General features: G+C 36.7%; 2 protein-coding genes across 2 annotated transcripts in view; one reads left to right on the top strand and one right to left on the bottom strand.

The window, feature by feature from the left end:
- The window catches only part of pkn1a (protein kinase N1a), a 53,671-nt gene extending 45,525 nt beyond the window's left edge, over positions 1 to 8,146 (bottom strand). Inside the window, exon 1 of the mRNA XM_067402722.1 lies at positions 7,491 to 8,146. Within this exon, the coding sequence (XP_067258823.1) occupies positions 7,491 to 7,511 (21 nt within the window). The 5' untranslated portion in view covers positions 7,512 to 8,146. The remainder of the gene's footprint in view (positions 1 to 7,490) is intronic.
- Positions 8,147 to 11,481: 3,335 nt separating this feature from the next.
- c12h19orf67 (chromosome 12 C19orf67 homolog) lies at positions 11,482 to 13,912 on the top strand. The gene is made up of 7 exons (XM_067404118.1): positions 11,482 to 11,594; positions 11,684 to 11,870; positions 12,120 to 12,264; positions 12,363 to 12,463; positions 12,672 to 12,854; positions 13,351 to 13,512; positions 13,768 to 13,912. The coding sequence occupies exons 1-7, from the start codon at positions 11,495 to 11,497 to the stop codon at positions 13,910 to 13,912; spliced, it is 1,023 nt and encodes a 340-aa protein (XP_067260219.1). The 5' UTR covers positions 11,482 to 11,494.
- The last annotated feature ends 260 nt before the right edge of the window (positions 13,913 to 14,172 follow it).

Raw genomic sequence — 14,172 nt, 5'->3', positions numbered from 1 at the left:
GCTTGCAAAACTAATGTGTTTTTCTGTGATGTATTAAACATTGTTGTGTATTCACACACACACATAAAAATAGTACAATTTTATAAAAAGACTGTAAAGTTTAAATGTGTAAATATTCAAGATCATATTGTCATCTGTTAGAAGTATGACCTCAAAGCCAAAAAATTGAGTAAAAGTGTAATTTTGATTTTATGAGGTAAATAAAACTAATTTAAAATTAATTTAAAAATAAAATAAATCCTAACGCTAAAACTAATCCGTCAACCAACCACAAGTTAATTTGCTCTATTTTTCCAACATGAACAAAAAAAAACAAAACAACACAGAGTGACACAATCTTCTGATTAACAGAATGATTCAGAAAGGTACAAATGATAATCTTATCAGGGACATAAAACAGGGAAACCCCCCAAATTCAGGCTCAAATTCAACGTATTCTCTCTCAGAGCAATCCGATCTCCAAAGAGAGTGCCTGAATCCTAAATTGAGCCTGGAAATCTAAGCGAGGTGGGGGAGTGACGGAGAGCTGACCGGTCTGATAAAGGGAGGGAGAGACAGACAGAGAGGGGAATTTTGGAGTCGAGGAGGGGGAGAAGCAGAGCAGCTGGTGTTTCACAAAGAGAAAGGGGGAAGAGAGAGAGAGATAGAAGCAAAGAGAGAGAGATTACAGGCGCTACTACACCCTGTGGATCAGTTTACAACACCCTAACTGTTGCATGCTCTCTCAGACAAAGAGCAACAGGACAGTGTGGATGTGTCTTTCTGCAGAGTATGTTAGCTTTCACAGTATTAAATATTCATCGCTCTGGGATGTATTAACAGGATGGCTTCCAAATAAATGATTTCATGGGGCGAGTCAAAATAAAATTCCTGTATTGAACCAGGAAACAGTGGTTTTTAAGTGCTTTATAAAAATCGGAGATTAGCATAATGATAGAACATTAATTTAACATACACATAGAGAACAATGTTTGATAGTGCACATTAGTGACATTTTTTTTTCTTCCTGAATAACAAATCAAGCAGTTAAGCCACAATGAACAATTAGATCAAGAGAATGAAAGAGAAAGAGCATTTACACAGTGATTGAGTACTTCACATTAAGATCAATGTATGGAGGACTAGCCCAAGGCATTGTAATAATGAAAGTGTGGTTTTAGTAATGGAACAGTTATGCAAGCTGCTCTAATGCTTCAGAATGCTGGATAATGAACAGAACTCATCATGGCAACGGAACTGATGATGTCACAAAGGGGAGGGGCTGGAATGAAAACAAGGCTATGGAACACATGGCCAGAGTTTGCCTTTATGAGGTCATGAGAAAATGCAGCTGTTTTACACTTGGGGGAAAAAATGGTGAGGGAAGCGATCGAGTTTCTAATCCACCCATCAAAAGTATTAAACCAGCTGCTGATTATCTTAAAGACAGGAATACACCAGACCAGTGTGCTCTTCACTGGAGATGTGCAGGATTAGTTCTAATTTCCTGATAATTTACTCACCTCCATGTCATCCAAAGATGTTTGTCTTTCTTTCTGTCGACATTAACATTAACAAAGATTAACAAATGCTGTATAAGTGCAGTTCATTATTAGTTCATGTTAACTAATGTTAACCTAATGAACCTTATTGTAAAGTGTTACCAAAGAAATTAAGGTTTTTGAGGAAAACATTCCAGGATTTTTCTCCATAGTGGACTTCAATGGCTAGCTGCAATTTGAAGTACCAAATTGCAGCTTCAAAGGGCTCTACACGATCCCAGACGAGGAATATGGGTCTTGTCTAGTGAAATGATCAGCCATTTTCTAAAAAAAATTAAAATGTGTATACTTTTTAACCACAAACGCTCATCTTGCACAAGCTCTGTGATGCGCCACGCATTACATAACCACGTTGGAAAGGTCACGCCATGCATGACGTAGGTGAAGTACCGACCCAGTGTATACAAAGCGAATGTGCAAAGACAAAGATGTGTTTCAACTTTATTGCCTAATGTGTGGCGCATCGCAGAGCTTGTACAAGACAAGCATTTGTGGTTAAAAAGTTTTCTTTTTCTTTTTTTCTTTTTTTTTCTTTTTTTAGAAAATGACAGATTGTTTCACTAAATAAGACCCTTATTCTTCATCTGGGATTGTGTAGAGCCCTTTGAAGCTGCATTGAAACTGCAGTTTGGACCTTCAATCCGTTGGTAGCTGTTGAAGTCCACTATAAGGAGAATAATCCTGGAAAGTTTTCCTCAAAAACCATAATTTCTTTCTGACTGAAGAAAGAAAGACAAACATCTTGGATAACATGGGGGTGATTCATTTTTTATTCAGAAGTGACTTAATCCTTAAAAATTCTATTCGATACAGATAAGGCGATAAGTTATATTCATGGTATGCCCAATGACCAATAAATTAATAAATTACCAATTAAATTCTTGTGTAATGAGTCAATACTGACTGTCCTCCAGCAACCTTTCACTCACATGAGAAATACAGCAATTAGCAAACAACAACAATCCAATCAATTCCTGAAGGTCAAAATCAAGTTCAAGAAGCTAATTCACCAGATTATATAGGTTATTAAACTATTAATGTTTTTAAAAATCAACTTTAATCAATTGACAGCAAGGGTAATATTGAGGAAACAAACATGCACAATTAAATACCCACTATAAACCAATACTGGCCAATGAAACAAAGCTCTAATATCGCCAGATATGGTGCTGATATATCATGCATCTCTACATGTAAACATGAACACTAGTGAGCAACCCTATGATGACTTAAATAATGGGTCACAAAAGACAAAAAATAAATATTTATGGAAACCACCAATCCTAGGCTTAAACAATGACTTATATATGCCCCAGGAGGTCAACACAAACATGAAAGCAGCGTTTCACCAGCACACACACACACACTATAGGGGTCAGTAAATAGGTTGAGGGTGTGGCGGAAGAGCACAACATGAAGTCAATGGTGAATACCATTTGGAGCTGTGCTAGTAACACAATGGAGTCCATTATGCCTGAGTGTCAGTCTCATGCCCTCATGATCCCCTCCAAAACTGCACCATCAGCCAAACACACCACAGCCAATCAGATGTCAGCAATAACTTTTTTGGCCAACACAGATGCAGATAGAGACTGACAAGTTTGCTCTTGGCAAGCTCATCTTTGAGCATCCTCACCAAATCAAATCCAAATGTTAACTGTAATAAAAAAAATTAAAAAAACATACTTTTGTTTATAGACCTTATGCGCCAGAGAGTTAATGAAAGTTATCATGTGCATTGTAATGTTTAAAGCAGATGTCTTAAAAGTCAGTAGACCGGGAAGATTTTAAAATGAGCAATTCATTCATAAATACGAAGGACTGCTGTGGAAATACAAACTGTCAGAAGTCAAAAGACAACGAGTGAGGTCCTGAAAAGAGGCGGGGCTAGATAAGGTCTATGCATTTTTAAAATGTTCTTTACAGTAAGAAAATAATGGCTCTTTTAAGAACTGTTCACTAAAGGTTCTTTGGAGAACCCAAAATGGTTCTTCTGTGGCATCACTGCAAAACAATTCTTTCAGAACCTTTACTTTGGAGTGTGAACACCAAAAATACCGTGTGTGAAAATAAAGTGGTGAAAATCATGTTGTTTATATGTCCATGTGATGTTTTTAATATGCTTTAAGACAAACCATGTGCCAATTCATAAGTCAACATCATTGCTGAGTATATTCTCTTTAAAACTGCAGTGAAACAAAGACAGTCACAAAAACGCAGTTTGAAATCGCTGATGTTTCTGACATCACAAACTACCTTGTAACCAATCACGTCAAAGTGCCAGCGGGCTCTGGCATATCATTACTATGCCGTGAAGCAAGGGAGTCTCAAAAGAAGCCATGTTATCTCTGTATTTTTTCTGATAATATTTAAAATTGTTTAGATTTAGCAATATGGCAGGTGTATGATGTATATTATGATGTTATGATGAACTATATGCCTTTCTCCACTGACGATTTGAGTTATTAAAGCGTTTGCAAGGATATGATTGTTAGAAGGCAACTATCTGACTCTGACATGAAGAACGGGAACATGGTTCATGTAACATTAACAACAGATTATTAGGTGTTGATAACGTAGTCAAGCAAAAGACTAATCATATTAATTAACGTTATGTGTCCGACAAACACATTACAGTAAAGAGCGATGCAATTGTGCAGCGTTTACCTCAGTAAGTTGAACAAGTGGATCTCTGAGCTTGTGTGAGTGAGTGGAGGCAGGGCTAATTAACATATAGATGGTTCCGCGTATACTAAATAGAGGAAGGGTGTAGAGTTACATTCAAGCTATTAAGGCATGATAAAATTATTGACTACAGGGGGACTGTAAGAGAAGAACCAAGTCCAAATCATTCAGAAGTCGTTGTTTTGAGTCTGACTTGTTTGATTTGGTTCACAAAATTTTTCATTTTGGGGTGAACTACTCCTTCAACCAGCTGTGTTCACTGCACTAGAGCTGCTTACTAGATAAAATTACCTTCCCATTTCCATCGACACAAATAAGCCAAACAGGTACACTGCATACCTAATTCTATAAACCTACATACAAGCGCATCGATTTGCTGATGGTATGTACTATTGACAAAAACAATACGCAATTGTGTTAAAAGCCAGTGAAGTGAAGACGGGACAGGAAAATGGGAATTAGCCTACTCTTCAAACCCCATTAAGCTGGTCTAATGCGTACAGGGCTGGGAACTTAATAAAACACACAGATACACAACAGGACATTTGAGTTCACAGGGATAAGGCTTTGCAGAACGTGCTAGCCTAGCACATAACATTAAGTTCTGTCAGCTCCATCTGTGAACTAGTAATCTACTGAGCAACTAAACTGTTAGATTGTCAGTTTGGTGAGACGCATCTGTGTGCACAATCTCCTGCTGTGAGGATAAGAAAGATAAGATCTCTGGATCTATGAATTTGAAACTTGAGGGATCTCTCAACAAAACAACAACAAAAATGATGCTCATTAGGTGAATCAGCTGTTGTCATTCAGTCGCTGACATAATCACATTCACATTCTTGATGAGTGTTCTTGCTTAGTCATCCTATGTGTGGACACAAGTGTGTGCGTGAGGCTGTGTCCACATTGTTAGTTGTAACCATGTAGGAGATACTTCATGAAACAGGGAAAATATGTGTAGGACTATGACTTTGTTGGTGTTTTCCATGTTGTCTGAAAGTATCTCATCAATCAGTCACATTCAGCAAACATTATAAGAATATCTAAGGAAAGGTTTAAATTGGGAAAACATTGATGGCCTTCAATGAATCAGCCAGGCTGATTCATCTGCCGATACTTGGTCAATTTCAGCATATTATTCACACTGGGTTAAAAACAACCCAAGTTGGGTTGAGAATGGACAAACCCAGCAGTTGGGTTGTTTTATTTAACTCAACTATTGTTTAAAAATTACTGTATTGCTTGATTAAAATGAACCCAAAGTATGTTAGAAATTAACATTTATTAATATGTTTAATACATTTATTAATAGGTTTAATGAATAATAATTCAACAATTGTTTATGAATAAAAGGTCACCTTTTGATAATTATTGTTGCCTCTAGTAATTATGTGTCCGATTTTTAATTTCCAACCTATTTTGGGTTCATTTTAAGCCAGCCATATAGTAATTTTAAAACAATAGTTGGGTTAAATCAAACTGCCCAGCATGTTGGACAAACATTTAAACCAATCGCTGGGTTTGTCCATTTTCAACCCATCCTGGGTTGTTTTTAACCCAGCATTGTTTAGAGTGCAAATAACTGACTTTTAATGGGAGGGTTCTCCCTTTTGTCAGCTTAAAAATCTATCACAATTTTTTTCTGTTTTCAATTATCTTAATTGACTATTTTGTCATCATTTACTCACCCTCATTTTGTTCAAAAACTTTGACTTTCCTTCTTCTGTGGAACATGAAAGATATTTTGAGAAATGTCCATACAATAGGAGGTCAACGGTGACCAAAAGAGGTTACTGACATTCTTCTTCAAATATCTTCAAAATATCTTCTTTTGTATTCCACAGAATAAAAAAAATATATACATTTTTTGAAATAACATGATGACAGAATTTTTATTTTGGGTTGAACTACTCTTTAAAGCCTAAATGTTAAAAACTGCATCATTTTTTTTTCTGCATAAAATGTAGCCTACTATACACAATATTTATTTAATTCCAAAAAAAAAAATACATTTAAAACAGAAAAAAATACAAAACAGCGAAAATGAAACAAAAGAACCTATCTGTTAATCAATTAAGTTTGTTATTCAAATAATCCGCTGAAAATGTCGTTGGATCAGTCTGTCATACCCAGGTGAAAAAAAAGTATATTTCTATAATATACTTAAAGTGCTCTATTTTCGTGCACTAATTTTGTACTTAATATACTAAAAATTCTTAAGATAATCTTAAGAACATCTAAGTGTATTCAACTGTGCTATTTTGAGACAGCATGAAATATGAACTTAAATGTGCTTTTAATATACTATCTCAATTTTAAAAAAATATTTAAATACTACTTATCGTACATTTGAACCCATAGTGTACTACTAAATATATATTTTAAAATACAGAGATAGTATATTAAAAACATATTTTAAAAAGTACTAAGGAAGAACTTTTAGTATATTAAGTACAAAATGAGTGCACAAAAATAGAGCACTTTAAGTATATTATAGAAGTGTACTTTTTTTTCACCTGGGTATATATTTATTATATCACTAGTCCAGTTAATGGTGCTACACATTACTCTTTTAAAGCTTTTTGTTAAACATGTGTTTTCAACTGCTTTTGACATTTTTCCCAAAGAATCTGGCCAACATATGTGCCCATGTTACATAACACAAGTGTGCTAGCTAATATTTAATTGACCATAAATAGAAATACACATAAAACATTTCTTTAAACACTTTCCAGAAGTCATAAAAGGGTGAAAATGATCTATACAAGGCTTAAACTTTGTCTTCATTTGACTTGTTTCGGTTCAGTAAGATTTTATGTAAACAATTCTCTGGCACACCAAGATGAGAAAACATAAATATTGGTGTTTAACACAGAGCAGGTCTGAAACAACCCAAGCTATCAAGCTCAACAGGGTTTTCCAAATGAACTGCAATATATTTAGTGTACAACCCAAACACTTTGTCAGTGTTTAGCCACCAGAAATGTCTCTTTACACCATCATGGAAGAAAAATGGCCCCTCAGATGAAGGATATATGGGGGACTCCATCGCTTTAGAGATAAGCTCAGTCATTCTTCCATTCAGATGAGCTTTTTTAAGTAAAAGCGAAGGCATCTTCTGGGTCTTAAAGCAACTCTATTGTCTGCCCCCCAAATCCATGGGATTATTTTGGTATAATAAAACACGTGAGCGGTTTTAGGAATAGGAACTACTCTATAATCTAGATTTTGCGGGATTTATTCTGTAATAAGCAGTCAACTTACTTGGATGGAGTCATTTGCCATCGTTGTATCTGAATTGGCGTTTGTTGTCAGGACACCCAAATTGTCGTTCCTCCTCTTCCAAGATTCTCAATGATCGCCGACGATGTCAGCTCTCTATGCAACAGTTTAAGATCCAGCCGCGATTTAACGACTTATTAAAACTCTGTACATGTAAGAAATGCTGTTGCATCACTGTCAGACCTGATGCAGGTTGTCATCTGGACATAACCGAGGCTAGTATGCGCTTTCCTTCAATTTAAAATAAAAACAACTGCAAGTAAAACATGATATAAAAGCATTAGCTATATAAACGACAACGTTCAATCAAGCTATCCTCTGGCATATCGACAGCTTGCGGTAAAGTCGCATGTATTTTTCCATGATAGCGTCCTGAAATAGTTCTTCTGGTGGAGCTCGTTACAGCTGAGTACATGTACCGCATTGGGCAGGGTAACGTTAACTGGTCCAAAGAGTTCAGCTTTTCTTCTCAATTTATCACCAACGCGTACGTTATATTCAGTTCAACTGCTAGCTCAACATCAAACGAGGCCCGAGGAGTTCACATTCACAGCCGGTGAATAATACAACAATCCGCTCCTATGAAAAAGATACTGTCGCCGCTCGCCAGTGTGTTCCTCGCGCCAGTGATGATGGCTCGCGCGGGAGGGTCGTTTACTATCCCCGGGTGCGAGCACTGTGGACGCAGGCAGTATGCCGGTTGCGCGCTCCTGCGAGTCACGTGACCTCGCATTGTGTCCACAAGCCAGTGTTGCCAGACGTACGATAATTATCGTATTTGTACGATAATTTTGACCTCTGTACGATGTACGATCAATAATGAAAAAATCCCATAATGTACGATAATTTCAGTATTTTGTGACACTTAAAATGATGGTCGTTATAATCGGCTCATTGATCTAGCTGTGTGGATCCTAACTTGAACTTTGTTAGGCACGTCTTCCATCTCATCTCTTGTTACGTGTTCTCGGCCAATCATTGTGGAGAATGAATCTCTCTCACGAGCTCAGCCCTGCATCTCAATGTGCATACTGTCCACCCTATCCGCCCGAAATAGTATTGAAAATGCTATATACTATTTAGGATGGATAGTATGCACATTGAGACGCAGGCCAAGTTAACGTTTCTGCAGCGGCGCTTAGGTCAGTTGTTTCCCACTAAGGCACGCCTAATAATTATTTATGTATTGTGGTAATTTACAGTTCATGTCAAAAAGTTGTTGGTCTATAGATAAATAGCTGTATTATGTACATTTGACTCTCATGTCACCTTTATTTATACAGCTCTTTTTACAATGCAGATTGTGTCAAAGTATAGCTTTACAGAGATAGAGAGAACATAATTTTGGCTGTACAGCAGCAAAAATAGTGTGATTGTCCAGCTTAAGTTAGTTCAGTATTGATTCTTTCTGTTGTAAAAATAATTAGTTATTAATTTAGTTCATTTACCTTTACAAAAAAGTCGTGTACGATAATTTTCTTCCAAATACGATCATTTTGAGCTTCTGGTACGATAATTGGACATTTCCAATCTGGCAACACTGCCACAAGCAAATGAATTTGGTTTCATCACTCCCTCATGGCAGACAACATTTTCAGCTGTTGATTCACACGGCAAATTATGTATGTTCAAAGGTTAGAGTGGTTAATAAATCTGTATTTTACAATAAAAAGTGTTACGTTATTTTGTTAAACATTTCAATATACATTCAACTAAGACTAAATTTACTTAGAAAAAAACAACAACAAGGCGCTATTGTAAACATCCTAAATAGCCTACGATAGACTACTTAATATTGAATGTGTGCGACTGTCATTATTTTTCTCTGTCATGGAGGGTTAATAAAGTCATTCTGAAGCGAAGCGATTCGTTTGTGTAAAAACAAATATCCATATTTAAGTTATGAAGTAAAACCTTCTGTATTCTACTTACAAAGAAAGTCTAAAACTCTGCTCTTTAGAAAAAGCTTACGTTACGTCCTACCAACTTATTAAGCTCAAATGACACGACGCCAGTTCCATTTTTTTCGTAAGAAGAATACGGAAGGTGGTCTGGCGGAAGCTAGATATTTTACTTCATAACTTGTTAAATATGGATTTTTTTTTTTTTTACACAAATGCATTGATTCCAGGGTTGCCAGGTTTTCACAACAAAACCCGCCCAATTGCTCCTCAAAACTAGCCCAATCACATTTCAGGGGGGCAAATCCCAATTTGCATTCCGGGGGGTAAAAATCCACGTTTTTGGCAGGGCTCCCCTGGTAAAATTCGCATTCCAGGGGCTAAATAGTAAAAAGTAGCCCAATTGACCCTTCGCCGGGAGTTTGATTGACAAAGCGATCTAACCAGTCATAACGCCAAATCCGCCATTTTGTCCAACAAAGCAGTCAGGAGTTATAAGATTAACCTTGGTGGACTTGAACTTGAAAAATGTGTACTGACGTCTTTCCGTGTTTGAAACGACATTCCCATGTTCATTCATAATTATGAGATGCTATAAATTAACTAGTAGGAAGAGATGATCGGTTCACAAGACACATCTGTCACGACTCATTAAAGAGCCACAAAACGTTTTTTATTGTTTGAATTTCTTAAAAAATTGCACAGTTTGAAAGCTGGGACTTTGTTTAATATCATAAGTAACCTGCTCTGTCTTGTCTGTCGACGTGTCGTCAGTGTCCTCTTTGCTCCACAATGTATATTTCACGCCATGGCTTGTCGGACAAAGCAACAGTAACTAAGGGGGGCGGGTCTTTGCGAAGGGTCAATTCCTCAGGAAAACCGCAGACTTGGCAACACAGAAGGCCTTTATTAACCCCCGGAGCCGTGTTTATGATGGATAGATGTGGATGGAGGCACTTTCATCAGCTCATACTCGTTGATTCCGCTCACTGCCATTATAAAGCTCAGATGTGTGAGGATATTTATTAATGTATCTCCGATTGTGTTCATCAGAAGAAAGTCATATACACCTATGGTTTGAGGGTGAGTAAAGCTTGAGGTAATTAATTTGAAAGTGAACTAATTCTTTAAATCTATGGAAGCTTCTTTCCATCACAGAATAATAAATAATTGCGGGCATACCAACTGCGTTAATTGCGACATAAATTTTCTCTCACAGTTTTTTTCTCGCAAAGTTAACAAAGTTGACAAGATCACATCTTGATAAAGGGACCAAAATATTGATGACTCAACCTGCACTACACTGATTTGGACCAATCAAATCTTCCCTATGAAAAAATACATCATACAGGTGTAGAATGAGTTTTATGAGATTTTATATTTTTTATATTTTTATATTTATGTGAACTAATTATTTAAATAATTTAAAACTATTTTTTAAAATAATTTAAAAGTATTCCTATAATGACGCATGAGATCATCAGTAACAGTTAAATCTTGCTCACTAAAAAATGTTGGGTTAAAAATAACCCAACTTTTAGATATGTAAAACTCCGATACCTGTTATTGGGAAGGTTTCGTTGTCTTCAGAGCCTCTGGTTGTCTTAGCTAGGTTCAGAGTAGGAAATACAAATATGGTCATAACGAGCGGCCTAACAACGATCGAGGAAATACAAATATGGTCATGGCTAGTGAAACTACAACGGGCGAGGAAATACAAATACGGTAACGGTAAGTGAAATCACTCAAACTTCTAAACTGCGACAATTTGCCACAGTAAATTTTATTTTCGTATTTATAAGTTTAGTCACAGGTGAAATACAATGTACAGACTAAAATTAATATGCAAGGTCAACAATTAGCCGTCAAAGTTTGTGAAATTGCAGGTAAGTTATGACATCTTTTAAAAAACACATCTTTAGTGCCGCTATCACGTGTATACTAGGCTAATGTTGACGTGTTTGCAGACGATTATCGATTGTGTTAGCAAGGATGCAGTCGTTAGTTACATTTAAATGTATTTTTAGACACGTTTTTTTGTCACAGAGCTCATTATTTCATGGTTTCAGGCTTGCTGATTAAGCCATGATGGCAAACACAGAGTATGATGAGTCTTCACTATGCAGAGAGAATGAACCACCACAGTCTCCGAGAGAAGTAGGAACGATTACACAGACGTTTGAAGGTACTGGAAGAAAACAATACTTTGTAATTTATTTATCTATTCCCAAACCCAGCGGCACACTGATGCGTAATTACTGCTCTTGTTTACAGAAGACACTACAATGGCGCCCTCTTTCGGTGATGAGAGGTATCTCTTGGGTGAAGGTCCTGTCGCAGGAAACAATTCTCCATCCTGTCAGGATAAGAAAAAGATGGATGAAAAAATCTCTCCCGTCGAAAAACAACTTCAGTACCTGCTGAACAAAGCAGATGAGTTTCAAACACAGCTTTTGTGGAGGTACGGTTATACCTAGAAAAAGAAGATTCCGATTTTGTCTGTTACATGTCTCATGATTGATTATGCTTTAATAAGCCAACATATATGTATGTATATTAGTATTGTTTTTATATTAGAAGAGACAGTCTTGTGATATAAAAGCAAATACACCAACACAGAAAAGAAAGCTGTATTTTTTAACAGCCAAATGTCTTATGATGTTACCCATCTGATTAAAAATATCCGCTCTTGTATATGTTGTTGTTTTAGCCGAGACTGCCTCCAGAATTATGAGTTTGCCCATATTGTTCCAATGTTTTTGCAAACTTGTCAGCCGTACTTCACTTACTTGGAGTCCACAGCCAGAAACTCCAACCCCTTCCGCCCACCTCTGTCCACATATATACGCACACAGGTGAAAGACTGATTTATTCCACGCATCTCACACTCTGCACTGTAGGTGAACGTGAACTGCAGGAACTCACATATTTACTGTGTTTGTATCCATCACAGCTTTTGCAGTTCTCACAGCAACTGTGTTCTCGTCTGGAACAGCTGATGTTGCTATACGCCTCCTTTAGTTTCGTCTCACTGGAGGAATCTGATCCACTGAGGTACAAACTGATCAAAAATCATAGATAAAGACAGGCAGCAGACTTATAAATGATGGTGAGGATTCAGTCAGAAGATAGATACGGATCCTTTATTAGCACAAAAGGAAGGTTCTGGTTAAGTGTAGTCATAAAATACCCAGGGATTGCATTATTTCTGTTAGTACTATTTCTTTCATTGCAGATTTTCACAAAGTATCTCTTTCTACAGTATCTCACACTTCTATATTGGCCAGTGTCAAATAGACAACATGAAGCTGTCAATCTTCCGGTACTGTTGCCCCACCCCCTTTCTTGCCTCAGCCAGTACTGGGCTATACAAACGTATGCGCTGGAACGTGGAGCGAGAGATACAGGGAGAAGGAGAAGGAAAGACTTATGACAGTGCAGAGTTGTAAGTGAGGTTTAGTCAGAAAGACAAACATTTATAGGTCCCATCCCATTTGTTTTTAAAAAGGAATAAGGGGAATGCACATTTTATTATCATTTTTACCAACATTTTTATAGTAATTTTTATTATTATTATTACTATAATAATGTTTATAATACTTGTTATTAGTTAATAACACTTATTTAAACATCAATTTTTCAGCCAAAGCAACTTTAATATTAGCACAAGTTAGATGCATAGGGAAACAATGATACGTGTAGGATCAATATCTCAGAAAATATCCAGTTTCTTGTTCACTTTGGCATAGGATTGAATTATTTATTGTGTGTTAAGAGCCTTGTCTTTTTTTTTTTTAGCATATTAACACACAAATAAATAAACATTATTCTAAATTCCAGTAAATCTCAGGATAATCATCAAAATGAGAACATAAATCATATTTTGGCTCTAAATGATGCCACATCTTCATCTCTACAACAACGATTTCCTGCCTTCACAGTTACTTTCTGTGCTGTGAGGATGTCATGGAGGCAGAAGATAATAAAAATGGAGATGGAAGATGCGAAGGAGAAAATACAGAGAGAGAGAGCAGAGTGGCAAGGATTTGGTCTATTGGTCAGTGGGTCCAGACGTACCCTGACCCAGAGGACATCACTGATTGGTAATGTACTGCCCTCAGTTACATACGAAAAGATGTGTTATGGTTACTTACATTACTACCTAATCGTATATCCTTTTATAATTCTGTAGCTACAGTTTCTGCTTTCCACAATACACAAACAAAAACTGAATCTAATCCTAGACAAGCAGTCACCCAGTTTGAGATCATTTTTAGATCAAGCAATGTGTAAATATGTGATTTAGGACTAACAGTTAAACCTAGCTGGTAAATTCATTGTGTGTATATGTTTTGTAGGGTGTTGTGTTCAGTCCCTTGTGGTCAGTACAAGCAGCTGTTGTGTCTGGGAAGTGAAGAGCCTTCATCCTGCACTGCCACAGACTGCCTGCTGGGGGTGCTGCTTTCTCAGGAAATAGATGGTACAGTTTGCTTTAAAACATGAGGTTGTGCTTGCTCAGGGCCTCACCCATTCCAGAAAGAGCATTTGGGTTATTGAAATCACATGGGTAATTGAATACAGATAGAAGTTGTAAACCAAAGTCTGGAGATTTTTCAAAATGACTTATATAGTTCATGACTATTGTTATTAGTGTTGTTCTGCAATGTCAGTTTGTTATATGATAAACAATTGTCACTATTTATGGAAAGCTCAAACAGAGTAAAAGTTCATGATTAAAAGGTCAAACCGACTTTATTTTTCAT

Source organism: Chanodichthys erythropterus, chromosome 12, assembly GCF_024489055.1.
Source record: "Chanodichthys erythropterus isolate Z2021 chromosome 12, ASM2448905v1, whole genome shotgun sequence".
Taxonomy (NCBI): Eukaryota; Metazoa; Chordata; class Actinopteri; order Cypriniformes; family Xenocyprididae; genus Chanodichthys; species Chanodichthys erythropterus.
The sequence above is the reverse complement of the archived record's forward strand: the minus strand, read 5'-3'. Positions and strand labels throughout refer to the sequence as shown.

Bases quoted from the DNA above. Each gene is read 5' to 3' on its own strand.
- c12h19orf67 (XM_067404118.1), top strand. From the start codon at position 11,495: ATGATGGCAAACACAGAGTATGATGAGTCTTCACTATGCAGAGAGAAT. The intron at 11,871-12,119 runs GTACGGTTATAC...TTGTTGTTTTAG, and splicing joins CAAACACAGCTTTTGTGGAG to CCGAGACTGCCTCCAGAATT. The intron at 12,855-13,350 runs GTAAGTGAGGTT...CTGCCTTCACAG, and splicing joins ACTTATGACAGTGCAGAGTT to TTACTTTCTGTGCTGTGAGG.